The sequence below is a fragment of the Ochotona curzoniae genome, unplaced genomic scaffold (genome assembly GCF_017591425.1).
Source record: "Ochotona curzoniae isolate NIBS_2020 unplaced genomic scaffold, NIBS_Ocur_1.0 contig_2754, whole genome shotgun sequence".
In the NCBI taxonomy this organism is placed as follows: domain Eukaryota; kingdom Metazoa; phylum Chordata; class Mammalia; order Lagomorpha; family Ochotonidae; genus Ochotona; species Ochotona curzoniae.
Window position 1 is genome coordinate 15415327 of NW_024465582.1, and position 26828 is coordinate 15442154.

Here is a 26828-nt window from a genome sequence, read left to right on the forward strand (position 1 = left end):
CTAATCACTTGATTACTTGGAACTTGAGTTGCCTCAGTTGCAGAGGCCCAGCTGAGACGTGCAGGGCTGGGCTTTGGCTCTGCTGTCTCAGAACGCTCCGGGCGTCTGTGCTGTGTGGGAGCGCCTGGGTTCGAGTTGGCTCAGCTGCGGCTTCCAGCCAGTGTGGATCTCGGGTGGCAGCAGACGACTCGGGGAGCTGGGATGCTGCGTCCCCGGGGAAGTTCCGGATCGTTTCCCTACTTGTGATTTTGGTCTGGCCCAGCCTTGGCTGTCGCTGTCATTTGGAGAAACCACCAGAAGATGGAACAAATACAAACATGATGCTCTACGAGATGCTTTTCAGAAACCTGCCACTGGAGTCCTGTCTTTCCCGGCTTCAGCTTTGGGATCAGCTGCCCAGCAGGTGTTACCCTTTTGATCCTCGTCGGTGCTCCTCACAATGACACCGGACGGCCCCGCCTCCCGGGCGCGAACCCCGCCCCCGCCCGCCGAGGCCCCGCCCCCGCACGAGGCCCCGCCTCCCGCCGCGGCCCTTCCGGAAGCAGGCCCGCCCCCCTCCCATGCGGAGCCGCCGGCCCCGCCTCCTCCGCGCGCCCGCGTGCCGCAGCCCGCGTCGCCCGCCAGCGCCGCGCGCTCCCGCCGCCCCCCGCCGCCGCGCTCGCTGGCTGGCCCGGTGCGGGCGCCGGGTTGCTGCCGGGGGAGAAGCCCGCCAGCGCTACCGCTGCTCCTGCCCGGGCCCGGGTCTCGGTCCGTGCCCCGGCCCCGGGCCCCCGCCCGGCCCGGCGATGAAGTGTCACTACGAGGCGCTGGGGGTGCGGCGCGACGCCAGCGAGGAGGAGCTCAAGAAGGCCTATCGGAAGCTGGCCCTGAAATGGCACCCGGGTAGGTGCCGTCCGGCCGCCGCGGCCCCGCGACCTTTCCCGCCGCTCGCCGGGCAGCGCCCCAGGCCCCCTGGCTGCCCCCCGTTCCCGCATGGTCGCCTGAGGGCGGGCAGACCACGTCCTAGGGCTCCTCCTCCGTCGGCTCGGATCCCCTCGCGGCGGGGCGCGAAGCGGGACCCGCGGCCCCGAGCCCCGGCTCCCCCGGCTCCCCCGGCTCCCCCGGCTCCCCCGGCTCCCCCGGCTCCCCCGGCTCCCCCGGCTCCCCCGGCTCTCCCTGCTTGGCTCGCTCAGTTTCCCGATGTTTTCCTAAACTTGCGCGATCCCAACCACTTCACTTAGGCACCTTTCTCACCGGAATGAATTGCCTTCTAGAAAGGGGCGCTTCTCTTCGCAGCCGGTTTCTTTAGCTCGTGTGAACGAAGTGTCCTGGTGTTGGTTTAGAACCAGCTTCTCTTGGTGACTTTATGTGATTGTGACCAGGCCTTGTATGACTCGTATGAAATGATCTGATCTTGCAGACTGGGAAGCTGAGAAGTTGAATTTCAGGTTTATGATAAGCTTTCCTGTTAGCGTTAGTCCTTAGAGATGGTTAGAGTCTTCCCTGTTATTTAAACATGGACTTTATTGTGGCGAGGTGAATTCTGAAGTGCCAGGATAGGGACCGCCAGGTAATATGTCTTTTACACTTGAAGAATTAAAGCCAGGAGCAGGTCAGGCAGTGCAGGTAGTTGGGATGAACAGGACAGCATTTCCCCGTGAGTCACCCATGTGGAGACTTGAGGCTTCTTTGTCGGAAAGAGCTTGGCCTGGATCTTGAGGAGCCACATTTGGGACAGTGGACGCTGGGTATGGGGATGAGCCTCGGGAGGGACGTGCAAGAGGCAGGAGGGGTGCTGAAAGCAAGGGCAGAGACCCGGCTGGGAAGAGGATGCTAAGGGCCCACGAGGCAGACAAGTCTTGGCCTGTTCCGGAGAACTGGGTGCTGGCAGAAGAACTAAAACGTGGCATTAAAGTGAGATGCTTCCCAGAAGTTCATGGAAAATACAGCTGAAAGATTATTTTGGGTCAGAAATTTTTTGAAATCCATGTAGCCTTTCCACAGCGCGCATTTTCCATGAACCTTTGGAAGATCTGTCACATATTGGAAGAGCAGATGTAATTGACGAAGTTAGAGGATATATCGTCAATGTTGGTAAATTTGAAAATATAGGAGTGTATTCTTAAAGGAGTGATTTCCTTTAGAAATGGAGTTAGGGAATCAGACAAGAGGAATTCCTTGACTTCCTTGAGTAGGAAAAGATGAGACAGAATTAGTTCTGTGTCCACAAGCACATCTACTTTTTGAAAAAGGTTTAGTATTTGAAAGGGTAGCAGATGTTCATCTGCTGGTTGCTGTGGTTAAGTTTTGCTTAACACCATTGGAAACACTCTGTTTATCTCATGCTGTTAAATAAAATATTATTCTATTGAGGAACCTAGAATAATCTGCAGCAGAGTGAACAGTTCCTCTAGCAAGGTTAGTGTGAGTGACCTGGGGCAGCTCCAGTAATTCGTCCGACAGGTAATAAATAACCTGGTACTCCGCTCGCTGGTCCAAGTGAGAAGGGCGCTTGGCTTCATGGCCAGGCTCCAGCACACAGGAGGACCCGTTTCTGTCTGGTGATGGAAGGCAAAAGGAGCAGGTGCCCCCAACCATGACTAGGTTTATCTGAGTGGGATAGGGGAGAGCTGTCCAAGAAGTTAGCTGCTGAAGAGTTGACACGGAAGTAGAGATGCCAAGGGGGAGTATGGGTAGGGTGGCAGAAGGAGGCATGGTAGAAAGGTGAGCATGGCTCGCTAAGCAGAGGCCAGGTGACTGTGTGGGAAGCATACACTATTGGGATGTGGCGCTAAAGGCATTAGGAAGCTGTTGACCAGTTAGTGGTCTGCTGGCTCTGATGGGCAGAATGGATTGGAAGTGAGGGAGTTGGGAGGCCAGGGAGCAGGGCAGTACCACGATGGTGGATGATAGGGGCTGGGGTTAGCTTTCTGGGTCAGGAGTCAACGGGGTGTGTCTGGGAGGTGAACTGGCAGCCAGGAGGAGACTGCTGTGGCCCACCTAACAGTTCAGCCCACGCATGGGTGGGTGCGGGATCAGTGCAGCGAGGCAGCAGCCAGCTTCCCCAGCAGACCAGCCCGGAAGGGTGTGGGCAAAGTGGTGTTTTCAGGGAGCTCGGCTTTAGGACAGGGCTGAAAGACACGATCCAGGGAATTTTTCAGGCATTGGAGATAGCAGGAGAGCATTGAGTGTGTTAAGGGAAAGGTACAAAGGATAACGTGAGAATGACAAACTTAAAACAGCTGGCTTAACAATACCTGTGGCATTTTGCATTTGCTTAATAATAAATGTGGACTGTGCTATTTTAAAGTGTTGCTTTAAAAAAAAACTTGGGTATTTTCACATTTTTAATTACAAGGCAGGGCGAGAGACTGAGATGAATGGAGAGGTTTTCTACCCACTGGTTTACTCTGCAGGTACTCGGGAGCATCATAGCAGATTCAGGCGCCTAGAACTCAGCCTGGACCTCCAGGGCTCCAGCTAGCTGCCGGAGCCCAACGGCTGCGTGCCTGGTGTGCGTTAGCAGAAAGCTGGAGTTAAAAGCAAAGCTGCGACTCAAACCTGGGCACTTGTTGCCATGTGCAGGTGTCCCCAGCAGTCAGCAAATCCAAGCAGCCAGCCCCCTCCCTTTCATTGACGCCTTCTGCTTTGTTTTAATAAGGATTTTTGTTTGTTTGTTTGTTTGAAAGGCATAGTTACAAAGAGAAAGGGGAAGACAGAACATCAATTTGTTTTTTTTTTTTTTTTTAAGATTTATTTTTATTATTTTTTCATTGAAAAGGCGGATATACAGAGAGGAGAGACAGAGAGGAAGATCTTCCGTCCGATGATTCACTCCCCAAGTGAGCGCAACGGGCCGATACTATGCCGATCCAAAGCCAGGAGCCTCTTCCGGGTCTCCCACGCGGGTGCAGGTTCCCAAAGCTTTGGGCCGTCCTCGCCTGCTTTCCCAGGCCACAGGCAGGGAGCTGGAAGGGAAGCGGGGCTGCCGGGCTAGAACCGGCGCCCATATGGGATCCCGGGCGTGCAAGGGGAGGACCTTTAACCACTTGCGCCACCGCGCCGGGCCCCAGAGCATCAATTTGTGGGGTTCACTCCCCACATGGCCGAGTGGCCAGGACCAGGGACTGTGGAACTCCATCCAGGTGTGTGGGTTCGTGGACCAGCACTCGGGCGTCTCCCACCACCAAAGTGTGTCTCCCACACACTTTGCCAGGTGTGTCAGCAGGGAGCTGGATTGGAAGTGGTGCGGATTGGAACCTGAAATCACATCGAAGTGGGATGTAGGTGGTGACTTAATTTCTTGGCCACAACACCACAAAGGTTTTTATTTTGGGGAAGAGGGAACTTAATTATGTATTTGAAAGACAGAATTACAGATGGCAGAAAGGACAGAGAGAGAGACAAACCTTCTGTTTGCTGACTTACTCCCCAGATGGCCAGACTGACGCTAGGGGCTTCTTCCTGGTCTCTCACTTGCGTTCAAGGGTCCAAGCACTTGGGCCATTTCTCGTTGCTGGCCCAGGCTCATCAGCAAGGAGCTGAGTTGGGATATGGTGCAGTGGAGACTGGAACCAGCACCTGCCTGTACGGGATGCCTGCATCAAAGACAGCAGCTTAAGGCGCTACACCACAGTGCCATCCCTTTTTATTGTTCATTCTTTTAGATCTCAGTTCAGCCTTATCATCAGCTGGCTCAAATATGTATAGAAATGAAAAAAAGAAAAAAAGCTGTGTCGCTGTCCCGCAGCATGGACTTGGTGCACGGAGCCGATAAAAACACGGCGTGGACCCTGACTGATGGTCAAAGCCGAAGTTTGTTAGTGGCGTCAGACCTTATACACAGAGGGGGTTATTTGGTTAAGAGAAGAGGTGTTGAGCTTAGCAACAAAACCCATCGACTGTTTCCATACTCTCATTTGGAATTCCTTTTGTTTTGTGTATTCTACCAAGTGTTCTCATTCACATGCAGTCCACTCAACTGTTCTCATCCAGATGATACCCAGTCAGTTATACAGAAGGTAGCCATTCGGTTGTTCTCATGCAAATATTATCCAATCAACTGCGATCCTGTGCTCGCTGACCCTCTAGGGTCACAATGTCCTCCTACAAGCTGTATGACAGATGAAAAAAAAGGAAGCTCTAGTAATTTCCACCTGGTACATTAATGAGTATTTTGTCTTTAGAAGGTTTATTCTTCAAACTTGATGGTGGGGAGGAGAGCAGGGTGTGGAAAGAAGCAGTGTCCTGAGATAGGTGATGGGTGAGAAGGAAAAACAGACCCCTCACCACCAGTCACGGTTTCACGTAGGTATATTTCATTACTGACATTTCTGGGGCACTTAAGTTCCAGCTGTTCCTTTTATCTGACAAGCTTTAAAGATTAGGTGATTTTTAAAAATGTGTTTCAAAGCGTTCTTCCATGTAGTGGGTCACTCCTCAGCTGCTCTCAGCAGCCCAGGCTGGGCTGGGTGGACGCTTGGAGCTCGGCAGTCAGTTCACATTTGCCATGTGGTTGGCAGGAGCCCGGGTGCCTGCGCCATCTCCTGCTACAGATGGGCAGGATGCTGGCATTGAGAGCAGAGCCGGAAACAGCCACATCATTCAGTACCCGCATCCTTTGTCTCAGGACAAGTCTCTCCTGAGATGCTTTACCCAGTAAGTTACTTCTGTGTAACTGGCTAAACCTGGTCACCCCCAGTGCAGGGAAGTCTGAAGTGAATTTTTGAACTGGGTTCTTTGCCAGTGTTAACTAAATCAGTTTTGTTTGGAGCAAGTGAAGAGACCCTGGCTAGACAACTAGTTGTATCTGTTGCAGGGTGGTAGTGTAAATCTAAAATAATCCCATGGGAAGACTGTAAGGCTGTGCCCTGAAGCTCGTGCTGCCGGGAGGCCTGGATGCCTGCCGAGTCCCACAGTGAAGGAAGCACAGCCAGGGAAGCAGTGATTAGTATACCTGTTCCTATCTGTATGGGATTTATTTTGATAAATGTTGATAAAAAAAAGGATGAGCAGTGAATATTACTTAGTACTAAATGAATCAGTCTTCCTGTATCTGTTAGATGTTTCTTTTGCTTCTGCTAAAGTGTGTGCTAGCTAGGGTTTCCCATTTGTGAACATCACGTGGAATGCTCAGGCACAGACCAAGCTTGGGGGAACCCTGGACGTTTCTCCAGGCGGCTGCTCCCAGCAGCACTTGACTGTCAGCTGTCACCTGGGGCCTCTGTTTCTGTTGTACACACTCATCTATTTATGCGTCTCATTGAGATTCTGCCTTTTGCATCTGGGATGACTACATTTCTGTGACTTTGCTTTTTTTAACAGATAAAAATCTGGATAATGCCGCTGAAGCCGCCGAGCAGTTTAAGTTGATCCAGGCAGCCTATGATGTGCTGAGCGATCCGCAGGAGAGAGCGTGGTGAGCCTCGCACCGTCCCCTGTCTCCGTCTGTCGTGTTGAGAGGAATCAGCAGGACAGGATACATGTTTTGCTTCTGTTTTGATCTCATAGGCTGGGTGGTTTGTGGTAGGCTCTCAGTCATTGGTCACCTGTGCATACAATGCAGTACTTAGATAGGAACGTCACAGTGATTGTGCCAGCTGTGTGGCTTTTCTAGGACCTGACATAGAGTTGATGGATTGTGGATTTAGTTTGGTACTTGAAGTGATTTCTCATTAAACCTGAATGACAGATTTATTGATAGCACAAAGAATGTTGACTTGTGCTTAAAAAAAAAACATACAGGGCTTCAGCACAAGAATTATGTATTTTTCCTTAGAACTGCTTTATATGAAGAAATTGGATTGACCTTCTGATGATGTGATCATTTACTACCATTTCTACACCAGAAGTTCTGTGTTTGAAGTTTTCAGACTCTTGATTAACATTTAGCTACAGAGGAACAGGTTTTGAGTCCTGGTGTAGCCATGCATGAGACTGTAGCTGGGTTCTCTGTGTGTAACACCGGCTGTCAAGAGAAGGGTGAAGACAGTTCTTACAGAAGATATTCTATTTTTTTTTTAAATTTTTAATTTACTTACTTTTATTGGAAAGTCAAATATTGGAAAGTCAAATATGCAGAGAGGAGGAGAACAGAGAGGAATACCTTCCATTCGATGATTCACTCCCCAAGCAGCTGCCATGGCCAGAGCTGAGCTGATCGAAAGCCAGGAGCCTCTTCTAGGTCTCCCATGCAGGTGCAGGGTCCCAAGGCTTTGGGCCGTCTGACTGCTTTCCCAGGCCACAAGCAGGGAGCTGGATGGGAAGCGTGGCTGCAGGGATTAGAACCAGTGCCCAAAGGCAGATCTTTTTTTTTTTTTTTAAGATTTATTTTTATTTTTATTGGAAAGGCGGATATACAGAGAGGAGGAGAGATAGAGGAAGATCTTCCATCCAATGATTCACTCCCCAAGTGAGTGCAACGGTCGATGCTATGCCTGTCCGAAGCCAGGAGCCTCTTCCGGGACTCCCACGCGGGTGCAGGGTCCCAAAGCTTTGGGCCATCCTCGACTGCTTTCCCGGGCCACAGGCAGGGAGCTGGAAGGGAAGTGGGGCTGCCGGGATAGAACCAGCACCCATATGGGATCCCGAGCGTGCAAGGCGAGGACCTTAACCACTTGGCGCCACTGCGCCGGGCCCCATAGGCAGATCTTTTCTAGGAATGTGAAGGAGAGGATCTTCAACTTTTCTGTCCCCAGGAAATTGGGAGGTCCAGTTTAGAAATGCTTTTGCCTTCTAGAACTTTGGAATTCTGCTGTGATTTACCAGTGTTATGATTAGGGAAACAAGTGATTTGATACTTGGGAGTTTCAGTTCTTGTTTCCGGCATTATCAGGAGCACTTGCTTAGGTGTGTGCAGTTCCTACATTGAGCATACACAAGCAGAGTCCTGTTCTGGTGCATGTGGTGAATTCTGAGATCCCTGGTGTGCAGTAATCTGTGGTCCAGGCTGTGTCCACTCCTCTCCTGAGGAAACGCAGCTGCCCTTCTGGGGGTCACAGAAGTTGCTGACTTTCTGAATGCCCCTTTTCCTATGGACTACTGTTATATGTCATGTGTTAGACATTGCAAGCACAGTTTTAATTTGCAGTTCCATGCAACGTTAGTCTTCATGTTGATGTTTCCTTAAAATCTTTAGGCTGTGGATTGAAAACAAAAAAATATATTCTGTTTTGGCTGTTTCAGAGTAAGGGGTGATGGGATGCTGAATTCTGAAAGCCTTTTTCAATCTGAAAAGCCTTCACTTATTTGAAATTTTATGTTTTAGGTATGATAACCATAGAGAGGCTCTACTTAAAGGTGGACTCGATGGAGAATATCAAGATGACAGCTTGGATCTGCTTCACTATTTCACTGTTACTTGTTACTCTGGTTATGGAGACGATGAAAAGGTAAAAGAGGATTCACTTTTAGTTGCTTCTCGAGCTTGAGAAAGAGTTACACACACAGGATTCTTAAGCATCTTCTACAGTAGAAGTGAAGGAGTATTCATTTTGAAAGCTGAACATGCAGTACCTTCTTTTTTTTTTTTTTTAGCTTACTGTGTATGGAAACTGCCAGTTGATACATGTACTTAGCAGTGACGGTGTGGCCCTGTCATTCTTCAGCATTCAAGTTTTTTTCACTGCACATTTTAAATCTTGCTCTGATTGGACAAAAAAGTATTAAAATAGAATACATGCTTCTGATTTTCTTAGGGTTTTTATACAGTGTATCGCAATGTTTTTGAAATGATTGCGAAGGAAGAAATGGAATCCACGTTGGAGGAGGATATGGAAGAATTCCCAACTTTCGGAGATTCTCAGAGTGACTATGATACGGTAAAAGAAAGATGCATTACATTTTATAATGTTTATCACTGTCGTCTTATAGTCTTAAAAAGAAAATCATGGGTCAGGTGTTTGTCTTAGTTGCCAAGCCGCCATTTAAGATGCCTGCATCCCACATCACGATCTGGAGTTAGATGCCTAGCTCGCACCCCTGCTTTCTGTTAGTAAGACATTGGTTGGCAGCAGGTAATGGCTCAAGTCAGTTGGGGTCCTGCCGTCTACCTGGAGACCTGGATTGAGCTGGTGGCTTCAGTCCCACCCCATCTTTACAGGCACATGGTGACAATCAGCAGATGGGAGCTCACTCCGTCTCCATCTCCCTCTTTCTGTGTCTCAGATTAACTTGAATGTAAGTTCCATGTCGCCATCCTGACCTAGCCTCTCCTCCTGTCTTCCTTCCACAGGGAGTATGGCTGGCCTTGTAGCCTCCTGCTCATTTTTCTTCCTGTTTATTGGCCATGATCCCAGCCTGTGGTTGGTAGTCTTTCTCACCAGATCTGTTTTGAAGAGTATTACATTCTGGAAAATCTTAAAAGGGGCTCTTTTCCATTGATGGAAGGAATGCTGTATGTGAAAATGTTTTTACATTACTAATATTTTCTGCCTTGCTAGAAATTATTGAGAAGGGGTGGACATTTCAATGGCTCTGTGGCTAAGACATCGCTCGAGAACCCCGAATCCTAGATCAGATTGTGTGAGTTCAAGTCTAGGCTCCCCCCCTGGTTCTAGCTTCCTGTTGATGAGCACCCTGGGAGGCAGCAGATGGTGATGGCTTGCGTGACTGGGTCCCTTCCACTCATGTGGGAGTCTGGAGTTGAGTTCCAAGCCGCTGGTTTCTGGCTGGCCCAGTCCCAGCTATTACTAGCATTAGAGTGAGCCAGAGGGTGGGAGATCTCTGCCCTCTGTGCCTTTCAAATGAGTAAATAGATCAAAAGAAATAAAAAGCTAGAAATTGACTTGTTTTTTGTTGCTAGGTAGTCCATCCTTTCTACGCTTACTGGCAGAGTTTCTGCACTCAGAAGAATTTTGCTTGGAAGGAGGAATATGATACACGACAAGCTTCCAACCGCTGGGAAAAACGAGCTATGGAAAAAGAAAACAAAAAGATTCGGGATAAAGCCAGGAAAGAAAAGAATGAACTTGTCCGTCAGCTGGTAGCTTTCATCCGCAAACGAGATAGACGAGTACAGGCCCATCGAAAGCTTGTGGAAGAGCAGAACGCAGAGAAGGCGAGGAAAGCTGAAGAGATGAGGCGGCAGCAGAAGCTGAGACAGGCCAAGTACGAGCAGTGGGTCTGGGCAGAGAGGCTGAGCGCTACTGCCCAGCCCCCAGGGGCGCAGGATGACGTCACTCATCAGACTGTTTTAATTAGGGATTTATTTTTATTATTGGCAAGGAAGATTTACAGAGAGAAGATGAGACAGAAAGATCTCTTATCTGCTGGCTCACTCCCCAAATGGCTGCAACAGCCAGAGCTGAGCTGATCCAAAGCCAGGATCTTCTTCTGAGCCTCTCATGCGAGTGCAGGGTCCCAAGGCTTTGGGCCGTTCTCTACTGCTTTCCCAGGCCACAAGCAGGGAGCTGGATGGGAAATGGAGCAGCTCAGATTAGAACCAGTGTCCGTATGGGGTCCCAGCATGTGCAGGGTGATGGGTTTTCTGCTGAGCCATCATGCCAGGCTGCATCATTTTTTTAAAATCCATATATTGGAGAATATTTTTTAAGTTGGATACTTTGCTTCAGAGGCCCTTTATTCTTGAGCTCTTGGATCCTCATAAAATTAATAACATATTAGGTGAATTTTTATCCTATTCCAGCAGTGTTTTCTCCAGTCTTTTTTTTTTTTTGGTTTGGTTTGGTTTTTTAACTTGTTTGAAAGAGTGTTGGGGAGAAAGCTTCTCTCTGATGATGGACTCCTCAGATGCCTGTCAGCAGTCGCAGCTGCGTCAGACGGAAGCCAGAAACTACCCATGTGGACGCAGGGAGCCAAGGATCCGGGCCTTCAGCCGCTGCTTCCCTGGCTACACATTAGCGGAAAGCTGCAGGTGAAAATGGAATCAGGCCTCAAACTTGCACCTTAACATGGGACATATGTGTCCCAAGAGTCCTTGGCCTCTCCCATGGCATAATTTGTGAAGGTTTTTCTTTGCTTTTAAGAAAAGGAGATGAATAGACAATCATAAATCTTGAGCCAGGGATCAGGCCTAGCGAGTCTGACTCTAGGGTCCTTGCTTTTAATCACCAGTTGATACTCCTTTTTGTTGGAATATTCTGATGAACTCAACTTGTTTCTTCCGTCCGTTCTAGTTTTACTTTTTGAGTTAACTGCCAAAGCATTGTGTCTAGGACATTATAGCTTTCTTTCAAAACATAATTCACTCTTTAAAACCTTTACCTAACCCCATCTTTTACAAATGGGGCTAAAAATCACCAGGATATTTTTAATACACCACTAAGAGTTTCAAAAACCCATTTGCTGGGCCCAGCATGATAACCTAGTGGCTGAAGTCCTCACCTTGCATGGCCAGGATCCACTGTGGGCACCAGTGCATATGCTGGTGGCCCCACTTCCCATCCAGCTCCCTGCTTGTGGCCTGGGAAGCAGTAGAGGACGATCCAAGGCCTTGGGATCCTGCACCCGCGTGGGAGACCCGGAAGAAGCTCCTGGCTTCAGATTGGCTCGGTTCTGATTGTTGTAGCCACTTGGGGAGTGAAATCAACAGATGGAAGATCTTCCTGTCACTCCTCTCTGTATATCTGACTTTCCAATAAAAATACATCTTTAAAAGTTGGAAAAAGTCATTAAAACAAAACAAAGCAAAAAACCAAAATTCATTTGGCAGTACTTAACCCCCTAGTAGGTGACAGAGTGAAGTGAGTTTGCACAGTTCTAAGACTGATTTTAAGCTTGTGCACATGTACAGCATGGGAGGAAAGCCCTTCGTGTCTAGAGTATAAATGTTGGGTCTGAAGTCGGTAAAACTGCACAGAGGTAGTTGAGCGTACTTTGTGTGTGCAGACTGGCGGAGCAGTACCGCGAGCAGAGCTGGATGACAGTGGCCGATCTGCAGAGAGAGCTCCGGGAGATGGAGGCACAGTATGAGAAGGAGTTTGAAGATGGATCAGATGACAATGAAATGAAAGACCACGAGCAGACAGACGCACAGGAAGGTAATAATCTCCATTTATTAAGAAATTTTAGAAAATGGTGCTCAGATGCTATCCAGTGTCTGTCGGAGGGCTCAGGTAAGACATCAGGGCCTGGGAGGCAGAGGATACTTGGAAACAGCTGTATTGCAGCCATGTGTTCTCAGCCAAGTGACATCTGGATTTTTATGTTGCATCTCCAAATATTTAATAGGACAAAGAGTCAGAATTAACAACCATATAGAATGCGACAGAGGTAGTCTGTTGAAGTAGTCTCATTCAGCTAATCTGATTGACTTGCTCTTTTGATTATGTTGTAAACAAATGGTTTGTGTTTCTGGCTGCATGACTAATGATGAATAGGTGTATTGGCAGGCTTGACCTGACTGATGATCAGAAATGCAGTTAAGTAGTAAGCAAAGTTTAATAGCACTGTATCCAGGAAAATGGATGTTCCATATAAGCTCTTCCAGTTCCTGGCCTTGTTCAGGAACTCTTGGTGCGTGGCGAAACAGGAGGGCACAAACGTGACCGCCGTGAAAAGGTGAGGCCATGGCATGGCCGAGAGGAGCTCCGTGCTTCGTTGCCGCTGGTTCTGACTGTTCTGCGAGAAAAACATTGGCTCAACATCTAGCAGTTGGACAGTCACTTTGTCAGCAAGTGTGTTTTTCAGACTTACAGTCCCATTATTTACTCAAACTGATTACAAAAGGAAGTATTTTGTTAATGAATCAGCAGTAGTTGTATGTCTAAAATTGTTGTTTCAATTAAAAGCACTTTGTGAAGGTGAGGTAGCATGTATAATTTACAATTTATAGCACGCTTTAATGTTCAACATTTTGTTTGAGGGCCTGGTGTGGTAGCCTAGTGGCTAAAGTCCTCACCTTTCATGCACCACGGTCCCATATGGGTGCTGGTTGGTGTCCTGGCTGCTCATCCCCATCCAGCTCCCTGCTTGTGGCCTGGGAAAGCAGTAGAGGACGGCCCAAAGCCTTGGGACCTTGCACCCACATGGGAGACCTGGAAGAGGCTCCTGGCTTTGGATCAGCTCAGCTCTGGCCGTTGCTGCCACTTAGGGAGTGAATCATCAGATGAAAGATCTTCCCTTTTGTCTCTCCTCCTATCTGTATATCTGACTTACCGATAAAAATAAATAAATCTTAAAAAAAAAGAGTTTTGATTGTCACAGTGCACCTTAAGAGTAGGTTCTGTATTCATGCTGTTTCCATCTTATGAATGAGAAAACTAGAGCTCTGAGAAACTATGGGGACGCCTGAGAACACAGGACCATGTCAAAATCCAGATTTTACTTCCAATCTAGTGTTGTTACAAACTATGAAGATTTTCGTATTCATGAACTATTAAAATAGTCAAAGTGTGTACACAATTAGAAAATAATACCAGATACTGAACATTGGAGCTAGATGGAATATATTTTAGTTATTTATGTTTTAATGAGCATGTCCTTTAAAATTGTATTTACGTCAAGAACCTAAAAATAGAATGAGGATGAGATATTTGAGATCTTTACTAATCCTATAATGAAGCTCAAATGGCACCAACTTACTTATGAACTATACAATTGTGTATAAGTTTCAGTTGAGTCTCTAATGACTTAGTTTTTGTGGGATGATAGGTATTAATTATTTTAATAAGATGTAAGCCAGTAAAAAAAAGGTCTATAAATGTGTTAAACTTTACATATAAAGTACTGTTTTGTTCTTTCTACTTAATGATAGGATATTACAAATTAAGCTTATTTTAACATTGGAGGAAGCTTGGATCATGGTTGTAAGTCTGTTTGAATCACATCTTGCTCAGGAGGTAAACTACCAATCTGTGTCAGAAATCTCTCTCTCTCTCTCTCTCTCTATATATATATATATATACACCCAACTCAAACTGCTAGCATTTGTGGGTGTGTTGGTAAAGAAATATACCAATTTTAGTTTTTGTGTGCAGCTCCTACAAAGGAGATGTGATTTACTAGCATATTTTAGATGGGTGGTTTTTTTGTTTTTTGATCATACAGGATTAACATTGCTTCCTGTCTCCTAGGTAAAGAAGGCGAGGAGGCCGAGCTTTTTGACGACCTCTATTGCCCAGCCTGTGACAAGTCTTTCAAGACAGAAAAGGCGTAAGTTGAATCATCTTTTCTTTGAGGCAGCGTGTGACAGTTGGACTGCTTAGCAAGAAGCGTGGTTGATTCCTCATCCTTCACGTGTCGTCTTGCAGGGTTTCCTGCACAGCAGGGGAGAGACATGCTTTGTACCAGCAACACATATGGAGACCTCAGGCAGAAATGGTGCTGGTGTTGGCCAAGAAGGCGCAGGCACATGAGCGAGGAGGGAGACCGTATCCAGTCAGTCTGCTTGTTGTTGGCCTCAGACTCTCCCCCGCCATGCAGGCTGTTGCTGACAGCTGAGGAACCTTAGGCTTGTCTGGCCTTTAAACTTTTTCTGTAAAGGTTTTTCAAATTTACTTTTATTGGGAAAGTAGACCCACAGAGAAATGGAAACAGAAAGATTCTCCATCTGCTGGTTCATTCCCCAAATGGCCACAAAGGCCAGAGCTAAGCTTATCAAGTGCCAGGAGTTCTTTTCAGGTCTCCCAGTGGGTGCAGGGTCCCAAGGCTCTGGGCCGTCCTCCGCTGCCCTCCCAGGCCACAGGCAGGGAGCTGGGTGGAAAGTGCGGTGCCGGAACACAAACCAGCATGCACTTTCTGGTGCTTGCAAGTAAGGATTTAGCCATCGAGCGATCACACTGGCCCCGCCTTTTAAACTTGTTGTTTGCTGAAGTGGAAGCACTGGGTCTTGTGGAAACAACGCCAGAGAGAGAAGAATTGACGAGGAGGCCAACACAAATGAGAGAGGAAAGAACATGGGAGTCCAGAACAAATAGAATAGGCCCTGGGAGAGGAACCGAGTCTGGGCGGTTAGCAAGAAAGGTAGCTGAGAGCAGCACTGAGCGTCAGAGCCTGCTCCAGGGTGCAGCCCAGCGGGCGAAGCGGCCGCAGCAGAGTTGCTGAGGTTAAGTTAGGAGCAAGTGACAAAGTGCTGCACTGAAGGACATTTTACAAATTGTTTTTTATTTGGAAATTATCTCACTCACGGAGAAACAGCAAACTTAGAATATGACCCCCCTGATTTCCCGTGGTTCACACTTTATCCCATGTACATGTGCCCACTTGTTCTTTGTACACACAGCTTTCCTGAATGATTTGAAAGTTACATATGTAATGCTCTTTTACCTTTAAATAACTCATACATTTCTTAAAAATAAGGATATTTGTTACATAACCACAATACCAATATAAATATGAGGAAGTTAGTAGCACTAGTGGCATTTCTCCAGTTTACCAGCCATATTCCCGCGCTGTCAGCTGTTCTTGTGTTGCCTCGTGTGGCACTGATTGCACTTGCTACAGATGCTGTCAGGACCCTGTACTGCTTGTGTCGCTTTAGTCTTAACCTGCAGCAGTTACCTACTTTCTGCTCATTATTTTGAGCACTCACCTTCTGGTACAATCAGTTCCGGCTTCTCCTGGGAACCTCAGTGTTTTGGACAGGTGTGGTGACAGGTGACAGGAAAGGCAGCACCCTGAACAGAAACCTCAGGCCTCAAGTCGAAGGTGGTGCAGATTTCCCACCTCCTGCTTCACCTCCTCCTTACGGTCGTGCGGTCTGCTTTGGGGAGATGGTCTTCGGTTACTCAGACTGAAGAGGTAGTGCCTGTAGGAATTTGGATGGTTTCAGAGAGATGTCTAAAGTCACAAGGTGGTGGCAGTGTGACAAGGGAGAAAGTTTCTCTTGTCCTTCAAGCCCTCGCTCATCATTTCTCTAGTCCTGGGTTTTTCTGTTGAAGTCTGCATGTGTGTCTTCTAACGCCCCGCTGGGTCCTTAAAGCCTGTGGGATCACTGGAAATGGAAGCACTTAGCAGATGGTGATAGAAGGAAACTGCAGACTGTAAGAATTAAAAAAACTGGGCTGGCATTGAAGCTCAGTGGGTTAAGCTCCCTGCTTCCCCACAATATCTGCATCCTGTAAGAGTGCTAGTTCAAGGCCCAGTTGCTCTGCTTTCAGTCTGGCTGCCTGCTAATGCCCGGGGGAAGCAGCAGAAGATGGCCTGCGTGCCTGGAAGTCCCCTTCCACCTGAACGGGAAACCCAGATGCCGTTCTAGGCTCCGGGCTGTGACCCGTCCCAGCTCTAGCCATTGCTATCACTTGGGGAGTAAACCAGCAGATGGAAAAATGTCTCTCTACATAACTATAGCTTTCAAATAAGTGAGTCCCTTTTAAAAAATAACTAAAAATCAAAGCAACAGAATTTGCTGCCCTCAGCCTGCACCCAGCTCTACCGCCCAAAGAAGGGGAAGAAATGTATCTAGAGAAAGGGGCGATTGCTGGGCAGTGGGAACGAAGGGCGGCTGTGAGCTTCCCAGTGCTCTGAACGCCTGGGAACTTTGACAGCCTCTGTATCCACTCTAACATCTGGTAAGTTACCCCCGCAGCATGGATCTCCGCATGGTGGAGCGAGGTTCTCACGCGTGCTTGTGTTTTCAGCATGAAGAATCATGAGAAGTCAAAGAAACACCGAGAGATGGTTGCTTTGTTAAGACAGCAGCTGGAGGAGGAGGAGGAGAACTTCTCAGGCCCTCAGACGGATGAAAATGCCCTGCCTGCCAATTCTGAGGAAGAGACGGAGGATACACCAAGAGAAAAGTACTTCTAAGTTCTTCCTGTCACTTTTCACATTAGGGAGGGAGTTTAAGTACTGTTTATTCCAAAAATGTCTGCCATGCTAATATTTTCTGCATTGTTTCTGATTCGTGGAACTTTAGCATATCCAAGAAGCTAAAGGCATGGTATCAAATACAGGTTTTACAGAAGGCATTATATCTGTATTAAAAGCAGTTTTATGGCAGTTCATAGGCAGATTATTCACTGAACTAGAGTTACGACAATATGAGAATTCTTTTTCCGTTGAATGCTTTTTAGTATTTTACTTCCCTGTGTTTTTTTCCAAGTATTATGACTTACTAACCTCCACAGACAAGGGTTATACATTCTGATTTCTGTTTGCTCATAGGCTCTCTAAAAAACAGAAGAAGAAGCAGCAGAGACCAGCACAGGTGTGTAGCTGGGGTTTTAAGATTAAACACCAGCTCTAAAGCATGAGTGCACTTTGTTTATTCTGTATTGGCCAATGGGAAAGTCTTTCACTCAATAATTTTTGTTGTAAGATTTATTAGATGGTATTGAAAATGTTTTCCCTTTCAACTTTTCCTCCTCTGACTAGGTAACTAACTTAATGACCTGTTGTTAGTGTATTTAAAAATTTTGTATGTAGTGGCGGACCTAGGCCCAGTGGTTACATTTGCTGGTTAGGATACATGCTGTCCCTATCAACATGCCTGGTTTTAAGTCCTGCTTCTGCTCCTGATTCTAGGTTCCTGGTAATGTGCCTCAGGAGGTAGTAGGTGTGGTGACTCAAGGGGTTTGGTACTGGTGAAACATCTGGAAAATCTGGATTGAGTTCTTTGCTGGAGTCCAGTGTGGGAGCTTTGTCTCTCTGTTAGTAAACAGTTTAAAATTTGCATATATAGTTCCCCTGGTATGAATTGGCTGAGTGACTGTAGATTTTTCATAGATAAAAACTAAATTTACAAAATTAGCTAGAGGCAGCAAACACTGAGATTTGTTGAATTTCAAACTGGAAAAGTTTATGTATGTATGGTCAAAGTAGTACAGCAGCCACTGAGGATTGTGTAAGAATAGCCACGCCAAATGAAAACTGACTGTCATGACGGAGGATAATTAACTTTGGGGCATGGTATTTCACTGAACTCCGTTCCACCGGATATAATCAAAAAATAATTTAGTATGGGGAAAAAAAAATCTTTGTAAGCTTTTTGATAGTATTGCTGTGGTATTTCTGAAACTTTTGTGTCTTTGTGTATTGTGGGACAGAACAAGTGAGTATCTGCTCTTGGTATGGCTGGGCCAGGCAGCTACTGGGTGCTGGGGACTCAGTTATTTGAACCACATGGCAGCTTCCCAGGGTCTATAGTAGCAGCATCCTAGAACTATGACAACAGCTGGGGCTGACACCCAGGCGCTGCAGGCACAGTGTGGGCCTCCCTACCAGCAACCTGAGCACTGCGCCCTGCAGCTCTTCCCCCTTGCCCGTGCACCCACGAAATATCTGTGTTCTCAGGAATCACCTTTTCTTTGAGGCGAAGGGAAATAGAAAAATAAATAGAGGGATAGGACGGGTGGTGGAGTAGTACTGGATGGGGACTGTCATCAGTGGATTTAAAAAGCACTGAGCGTTAGCAGTGAACTGATCTGGCGTATACATCCTGGTTTTTAGGTTACCTTTCCCCTGAAAGGGGAGAAAAATTGAGGGTTCTAGGCTGAGATGGAGACGATAACAGGTTAGCTGAGACCATCCATCAGAGTTACTTAGGAGTCAGTTTATAGACCTGCCAATTGAAGAAAATCTGAGTTATCCAAAAGAATAGTGACCATAAATTTTCACACATCAGTTTTGTTAAAAGATATTTGTGTATCTGTTTTTGTTGTTGTTGGCAAAGGGAGAAGGGAAAGCTTTCTTATAGAAGAGTTAATATGAAAGGTACTAGTAATGGAGTGGAGAAGTCCCTGTCGCGTGAGCACCAATGTGCTGCAAAGCTTTGACAAAGAGCCTCAGTTGGTGCCACAAGTGCCCGGTGACAGGTGTTCACACTCAGAGTCACACTGTACGGGGTATCTACTAAGAAGGGAAAAAGTCACCTTTTAGTAAAGAAATGTGTAACAATACATCCTAACCAAATGATCAAACTTACTCATTGGGAAATGAGACAAACTGATACTTTGCCTCATTAAGTTAAATACTGAGAAGGACACAGCTTTTTATTATTGTCAAAAAGATTTAAATGAAAGCTATTGTTAATGGCCGTGTAAGGGCAAATCATGGGGTGTTATAAAAAATAATGAAAGGAAATAAGAAAAAAAGTTGGAAGAACTCTTGAGTAACTTGTGGTCTTTGATTATTTTTCCTGTTGAGTTACAGAAAATAGTTGGTAAACTTGAATGAGGACTATACCACTATCAAGTGCTTAACTGTTGTGGGTCTGGAAAATGTTTTTGATTTTAAAAGATACAAGGCAAAAGGTCCTGTTTGCCTTCAGTGTGGGAATGTGTGACTCAGTTGACCTTAGTGAAGCTACATGTCTGTCTTTCATAGGCTTGGCAGTTGGTAGTGTTTTGCTTTTTGCGGAAGTAATACCTGGTTGTTGTCAATCACTGAGGAAATATAGGGATATATAAATATGGGGTGTGCCAGCTAAAGCTGTTGCCTGTGACACCAACATTCCCATATTGGTGCTGCTTGGGGTCCAGGCTGCTCCACTTCTGGTCCGACTCCCTGCTACTGTCCTGGGAAAGCAGCAGTAGATCACCCAAGTGTTTGGGCCCCGGCCACCCATATAGGAGACCTGGAAGATGCTTTGGCCTGGCTGTTGTAGCCATCTGGGATATAAGCCAGTGTGTGAATGAACTTTAATTTTTTCAAATAACCTCTTAAAAAATATTTATTTATTTTATTGGAAAGTCAATTTTACAGAGAGAAGAAGCAGAGAGAAAAGATCTTCCGTCTTCTGGTTCACTCCCCAAGTGGCTGTCATAGTCAGAACTGAGCTACTCTGAAGCTAGGAGCCAGGAGCCTCTAGTGGGTCTCCCATGCGGGTGCAGGGTCCCAAGGCTTTGGGCCATTCTCGACTACTTTCGCAGGATACAAGCTGGGAGCTAGATGGGAAGTGGAACAGCTGGGATATGAACTAGCACCCACATGGGATCCTGGCTCTTGAAAGGCAAAGACTTTAGCCACTAGGCTACCCCTCCAGGACTTCACATAACTTTTTATAAAAATGTGTAGAAGCCAGGGTTGGCGTAGTGGATAAAGCCAGCCTGCATTCCATATGGTGCCAGTTCAACTGTTCAAGTCTTGACTTCAGCTACCTGCTTATGGCCTGGGGAAAGTAGCAGAGGATGGCCCAAGTGGCTGGGCCCTTACCACCCACATGGAAGATGAGGTTCCTGGCTTCAGCCTGGCCCAGTCCTGGCCATAGGGACCTTAACCAGCAAATGGAAGATTTCTTCTCATAATTTTCAAAATAAGTTATGGTAAATATAAGTATCATCCTTATTTCTACCTATAGGGATTAGTTCATATTGTAATTATATAATTTGCTTTTCATTTTGCTTAAAATGTATTTTTTTTCACAATTATGATATTTAAAGTTAACATCATACTTTTCCTTCATATATTCAACCAGTACTTAACATTTGGATTATTTCCAATTTTTCCTTAGTTTATAACAAGCTGTTTTTAACTTTTTTAACTTGCTGCTGCTTACTCCATGAACAGAGTCTACTCTACTGGAGTACGTGGGACATTATCATTGCTTATAGCTATTTGATAACCTCAAATAAGAGGCCACTGTGTTATGGTGTTTATTTTGTAATGCATGTTTTGTTACCTAGAATTATGACAGCTTCGATGAAAATGGAATTGAAGAAGGAATAAAGGTTGATCTGAATGATGATAACTTAAATCAAGACAGTGCCAAAGAATTGGAAGATAGTTCTCAAGAAAACGGGAGTGTTGTGGAGAGTGCTGAACCGTGCAGTGACCCAAAAAATGAACCTAAAAGGTAAGCCAAATCTGCTTCTTATGTTGTAGTTACTGAATATTGATAAATCTCCTTTTCCACGACTGGCTAAGTTCGGTATAGCTGTGTGTGTGTAACCATCCAGAGCCCATGTGCCTTCTCTTTCTAGTGAGGTACATTGGGAAGAGAATGTCAGACAAATGTCCTTATGGACATTGCAGGAACTTGGGCACAATCAGAATTGGGTTGTGTTTTGTTTCCTCTCCGGCTGCAGTTCTTACCTTGTCCTGGGCAGTAATCCTGGACACCCACAGGAGAGCACGGCTGCTGCTGAGGCTAGCTCTCCATCACCCGCTCCTGGAGCTCACTGATCCCGTCTCTGGCATGTGATGTATTTGGCCTCCCCTTGTCATCAGGTCAGAGGTCACTGATGGGGCGGCAGAGGACAGGGAATTTGGGTGTAGCAGAGTGAGGAGGCTGGAAGTAGGGCTCTGGCTGTAGAAAACTGCAGGTGTTGGGCCCGGCACAATTGCCTAGTGGCTAAAGTCCTTGCCTTGAATGTGTCGGGATCCCGCATGGGCGCCAGTTTCCATCCAGCTCCATGCTTGTGGCCTGGGAAAGCAGTGGAGGATGGCCCAAAGCCTTGGGACCTTGCACACGCATGGGAGACCTGGAAGAAGCTCCTGGCTCCTGGCTTCAGATTGGCTCAGCTCCAGCCATTGTGGCTGCTTGGGGAGTGAACCATCGGATGGAAGATTTATTTATCTCTCCTCCTCTGTATATCATCCTTTCCAATTTAAAAAAAAAAAAACACAGCAGGTGTTGGGATGGGCATTTGGCACAGCTGTTAGTCACTGCTTGGGAAATCCATGTCACATCAGAGTGCCTGGTTCAAGTCCCAGTTACCCGGCTTCTGATCCAGCTTCCTGCTGATGCACACCCTGGGAGGCAGCAGTAATGGCTAAAGAAGGTGATATCCTTGCTGCCCACGTGGGAGATGTGGGGTGAATTTGGGCTCCTGGCTTTGGCCTGTTAGTGGTGCTTTGTGGGAGTGAACAGGCAGATGGCAGGCCTCCATCTACCTCTGCCTGTCAAATTAAATGAAAATTTTTATGTGTTTTAAATATTTATTTACTGGTTCATTCTCCAAGTGAGTACAATGGCAAGGCTGAAGCCAGGAGCTTCTTGCAGGTTTTCTACATGGGTACAGGACGCACAGACTTGGCCCATGCTTCACTGCTCTCCTGGCACTGTTAGCAGGAAGCTGGGACTTGAACTGGTACTGCTGGTGTCATACATGGCAGCTTAATTCACTGCGCCACATTACCTGTACCTCCATGTAACCTCTACATGGAATTTTAGGGAGGAAAAGGGCTTCTAAGACTTGAACAAGCACTGGTAAGAGTTCAGCTTTTCTCATTTGAGAGGTTTCTGCTGAGAAATGGCAAGGATGGACACTACCCACCTGCCACTGCTTCCCCGCTTCCAGCAGGAAGACAGCAGCAGACGTAAGCGCTCTGATCCGGTGGCTTTAGGACTCTGCTAGGCACTGGATGGCGGCTTTCCTGACAGGGCCATGGTGCCCACCATGGTCCAGGGCCTTGCTACTGCTTCTCTGTGGTGGTGTGGATCCTGTGGCTACCTAGTTAGGGGACTGCCTTGATAAGTGTGTATAGAGAAGCTGTTAGATACTAGCTTCAGAGATGTAGCTGCCTCTTCATAAATTGTCATCTATGATGTAGTGAGCAGTATATGTTGCCTGTTGTAATGTTGTATCCTTTGGATGATGTATTCAGAATTAGCTGGGTATATAAAGGATGCTGACATGTAGGCCATTCTGCTTGCTGCAGATTTTGGGTTTCTGCAAACCATCTTTTATATCCGGTCACAATGAGGTGTTTGGAAACGTTATCCTAGTTCTGTTAACCCATCCCATCTGTTCTGTGAATGTAGTTAACCCCCTGATAATTTGTTAGTACAGATAAACAAAAGTATAAAATTTGTGAAGAAAATTAAATTTCTTGTGGGAAATTGTGTAAAGAATTTTAAAGAATGTTCCAGAGCTTAAGAAAAACCTTGGTTCACTGGCTAGCAGTTTGTTTTCAGGGGTGCAGGGGGAAACCCATTAAATCAGCAAAAAAGATGTTTTTTCCTACATTAGCTATTTTATGAAAAAAATACATAATGTTTATTTCTTTCATTTCACTGTGGGACTATGAAAGTCTTCGTTAGAAACTCAGCAGAGACAAGAAACTAAACAGACAAGAAGGTAATGTCTGGGGAGCTGCCTTGAGTATTTTAGTTATTTGCAGTGAGTACTGATTAGGTAGAAAAGCTGGCAGCTTCAGTAAATGGAGTATTGTGCTTTGCTTTATATAAAAACCAGGAGACATTTTAGAAATTTTTTTTACTGTTACAAATCAAATTAAGGATTTGTGCTTTATATAAAGTTGCTTTTTACTCATTTGAGATGAAGTTTAATTAAAAGATAATTCACTGATTTTAATGGCCACTTTAAGTTCATCTCTTTCAAGGGATTATTGGGAGCAAGAGCAATTAAAACAGAACTTTATTTTTGGATTATACTGAATTCTTTATCTTCCAGTGTTGCTAAACCCAAAGGAAAGAAAACCAAAGACACGAAAAAGTCTGTCAGAGTACCTGCTGAGCCACAGGCAGTGGTAAGTCAGAGCTGAGCTCTCCTCCTTGGTGGGCCTTCGTTGATGCAGTATGCTGTTCCAAAGGTGTGAATGTGCTGGGTGAGCCGGTTCCATAGGACTCTGCAAAGCCCTGGCCCCTCAGCAGTTCCACAAGTAAAAGCAAGAACATCGGACATACTAGACTGTTCTAGAATATGTACTAACTCTATAGTGTGTTACCTGATGTAAAGTTACTATAAGTTCTACAAAGTGAAGTAGGAACTTGTCCTGTATTCTGGCCTGAGGTGCACATTGCTGAACATTCTGGAACAGAGTAAGTGCAGCTGTTGATGGAATTTAACTTCCAGGAACATTTGCCTTTGTTGGTCCTATTTTGGTAGGTGTTTTAAACATCAAGGCATTGTAATGAATGTTTTAACCCTAGCATTAGGACATAGAGCAGTATTCTCAGATGTTGCACTTTTGTCTGATTTCTCCCCCTCCTCAGAGCGCTGTTCTGAGCTGCACAACCTGCCATAGTGAGTTTCCGTCCCGGAACAAGCTTTTTGACCATCTGAAGGCCACCGGTCACGCAAGAGCACCTTCCTCTTCCTCCTTAAACAGTGGAACGAGCAGTCGAAGCAAAAAAGAGAAACGCAAAAACAGATAGAAAGTCTGGCAACACCTTTTCTTTCTTTTTGCTGTCTCTAGATATTTGAAACCAAAAACTGAACTGAAATCATCTAAAGAGTTAAAATCTCAGTGATCTGCAATTTATTGCATTGTGGAAGATTATTTTTATCTTGTTAAAAAACATTTTTTGTTTAATATATATTTTTTAAACATTTCACTAGTGATTGAATTATACTTTTGCCATCTGAATTAACTTGAATGTCTCCAGACAGGTAAATATTTGTAAAGTGTGTATTGATTTCTGTAGCTTTGTGTGGACAGAAATGTACAGGGAGATTAAATTATTTTAACACATACAAATGCCCCTTTCTGCTTGCTTATGTTAATTTTATATTTTCATAATGCTTTTGTATTCTTTATAATCTCACTTTTTTTTTGGTAGCATGAATGAGTCTGACTTTAAAATCATTGTAGTGTAGTGGGTAAGAGCTCAACCTGCAGTGCCATCTTCCCACATGAGTGCCAGTTTGTGTCCTTGCTGTTCCATTTCTGATCCAGCTCCCAGCTAATGTCCACGCAAAGCATTGGCAGATGGGCCCCTGCCACCCACATGTGGGGTCTGGAATATGCACCTTGCTTTTTCGTTGGTTTTAACAGATTTATTTGAAAAGGTAGAATACCAGAGATTTTCAGTGCACTGATCGACTCCCCGGACTGCTGCAGTGGGCTGGGCCATGCTGAAGCCAGGTGCTTCAGCCGGGTCCCAGGAGTTGATTGGAAGTAGAACAGCTGGGACATGGTCTGGAACCCTTATGCGATGCTGGTAGTAGCTTTATCTGCTTTGCCACAGTGCTGGCTCCCAAATGATTTCTGAATTACTAATTGAGTACTGTAGGATTTTGCTCCAGGACAGTGCTAGTACATAAATGGTTTGATTTCCAGAGTAATACTGTTGCTTCAGGATTTTACTATGTTGGATTGGATACTTTGCTGGTAATTAGCAACAAGATATATATTTTTTTCTGCTCTGATTTGAATCGGTATTTCTTCCATATGCATGGTGACAGCTGTAACCATGGTGGAGCAAGGTAACGGATGATTTAAAATTTTGGCTAATAAGGGATGTTTCCCTCATTGTGTTTTGTAGAATTTTTTTTCCCGTCATTTAGTCTTACATATCCCTTCCTGGCTAACTTCCATCATTCTTTTTTCCCCCCCTCTTTGAATTTCTCCAGTGTGGCAGCCGCTGGGTTTGTATCTACAGATCCCTTCCTGCCTCTCGTGTGAGGTGGCTGTGTTGGCGCTGATAGTCAATAGGTGCATCCTTCTGGAGGGTTCCCTGTCTGGTATGCCCTGAAATCACCAACGGGGTGAGGCAACAGCGTTCTTCAGCACGAACCACCAGAGACTAATTGAGCATGTTTGTTTATTGTAAGGCAAGCATAAACTCATATAAACAAAAAAAGGGTTAGGGAAGGGCAGTAGGGTGTCTGTTGACAATCCGCCTACCCAACAAAGACACTATAATTGTCTAGAAGGCATGTCTGTCCCTCAGGACTCTCCGCTTATATAACACGTCCCGTACAACATACATGGCTGGCAGGAATGCTGCATGTCAAGTTCATCATCTATTGCTGTGGGTCAGCTGAAGGTCATGAATACTACATGTGGCTGGCAGACAATGTGGGACAACATTATCCTGGTGCCAAAATGAAATCAAGACACAACATGAAAACTACATGTTTTTATCTTTGATGAAAATAGATGCAAAAAATTTCAACAACGACAGCAACAAAAAAGCAAACCGAATCCAAAACCACATCAAACAGATCATAAATCACAGCCAAGTGGAAGTTATCCCAAAGATGCAAGGCTGGCTCAACACTCATATGTTAACAAAAGTCATGAATCACATCAACAGAATGAAAAACAAAGATCACATTTTAATAGATGAGGAGAAAGCATTTGCTAAGATTCAGCATCCCTTCATGACAAATCCCTCTGCAAATCCCATAACTAACAATTACAATGGTTCTAAATGACGAATCAACATCAATAGTGTGCTGAATGTGGAAAAGTTGGAAGTGTGTCCCCCAAGACAGAGAGAACTGCTTTCTCCACTCATTTTTTGAAAGATTCCTTTGTTTATTTTGAAAGTCGGAGTTACAGAGATAGGGAGATACAGACAAAGATATCTTCCATCTGTCGGTTCATTCCCCAGATGGCTACAATAGCCAATACCGGGCCAAGCCAAAATGAGGAGCTTCTTATTGTACTCACATATGGTGCAGGGGCCCAATTTGGGCCATTTTCCACTACTTTATGCAGTCCATTAGCAGGGGGCGGGATTGGAAAGGAAGCGTCTGGTGCACGAGATGGTGCACATATGGGTTGTGGTGCTTCAGGATCAGTGTTACCCATGATGCTCCAACACTGGCTCCACTTTCACCACTCTGATTCAATATAGTAATGGGAATAGTGGTGAGAGCCATTAAAGGGGCAAAGACATAAATGGCACCAAAACTTGAAAGGAGGAAGTCACTATATCCCTGTTTGCAAATGGTATGATGCTGTACACGAAGAAACCCAAACACTCCAGCAAAAAGCTGTCAGAAATGACAAAGCAGGCCAAACAGGATAAGGACATGTTTAAACAGATGGAGAGACATTTGCTAGTACGAAGCAGAGAGGACACATACCAGGAAATAAGAGAGGACAGAACAAAACTGCAGAGGGGTACCTGGAGATTGACAGACACAGGAAAACAGCAGACACAAAGGTGTGGTGTTGCAGTGACTGATACCACTGTGGCAATCAGCAGAAATCTGAATTGCACTGGCAGCCCGAACTCCGTTGGCAAAAAGGTAAAAAGGGGCATTCACCAGGAGCTTAGGAGATGAACTCAGACAAAGAACTGCCCGTCCTGC

The 26828-nt window shown here is 45.8% G+C and overlaps 1 protein-coding gene across 1 annotated transcript; it reads left to right on the plus strand.

Moving 5' to 3' along the window:
• The first annotated feature begins 659 nt into the window (after window positions 1-659).
• On the plus strand, window positions 660-24251 carry DNAJC21 (DnaJ heat shock protein family (Hsp40) member C21). Its single transcript, XM_040977457.1, has 12 exons — window positions 660-882; window positions 6304-6397; window positions 8246-8369; window positions 8676-8798; window positions 9782-10086; window positions 11827-11978; window positions 14013-14091; window positions 16518-16676; window positions 17044-17086; window positions 20502-20671; window positions 23235-23310; window positions 23777-24251. Exons 1-12 carry the CDS (start codon window positions 786-788, stop codon window positions 23936-23938), a joined length of 1584 nt encoding a protein of 527 aa, XP_040833391.1. The 5' UTR covers window positions 660-785; the 3' UTR covers window positions 23939-24251.
• The last annotated feature ends 2577 nt before the right edge of the window (window positions 24252-26828 follow it).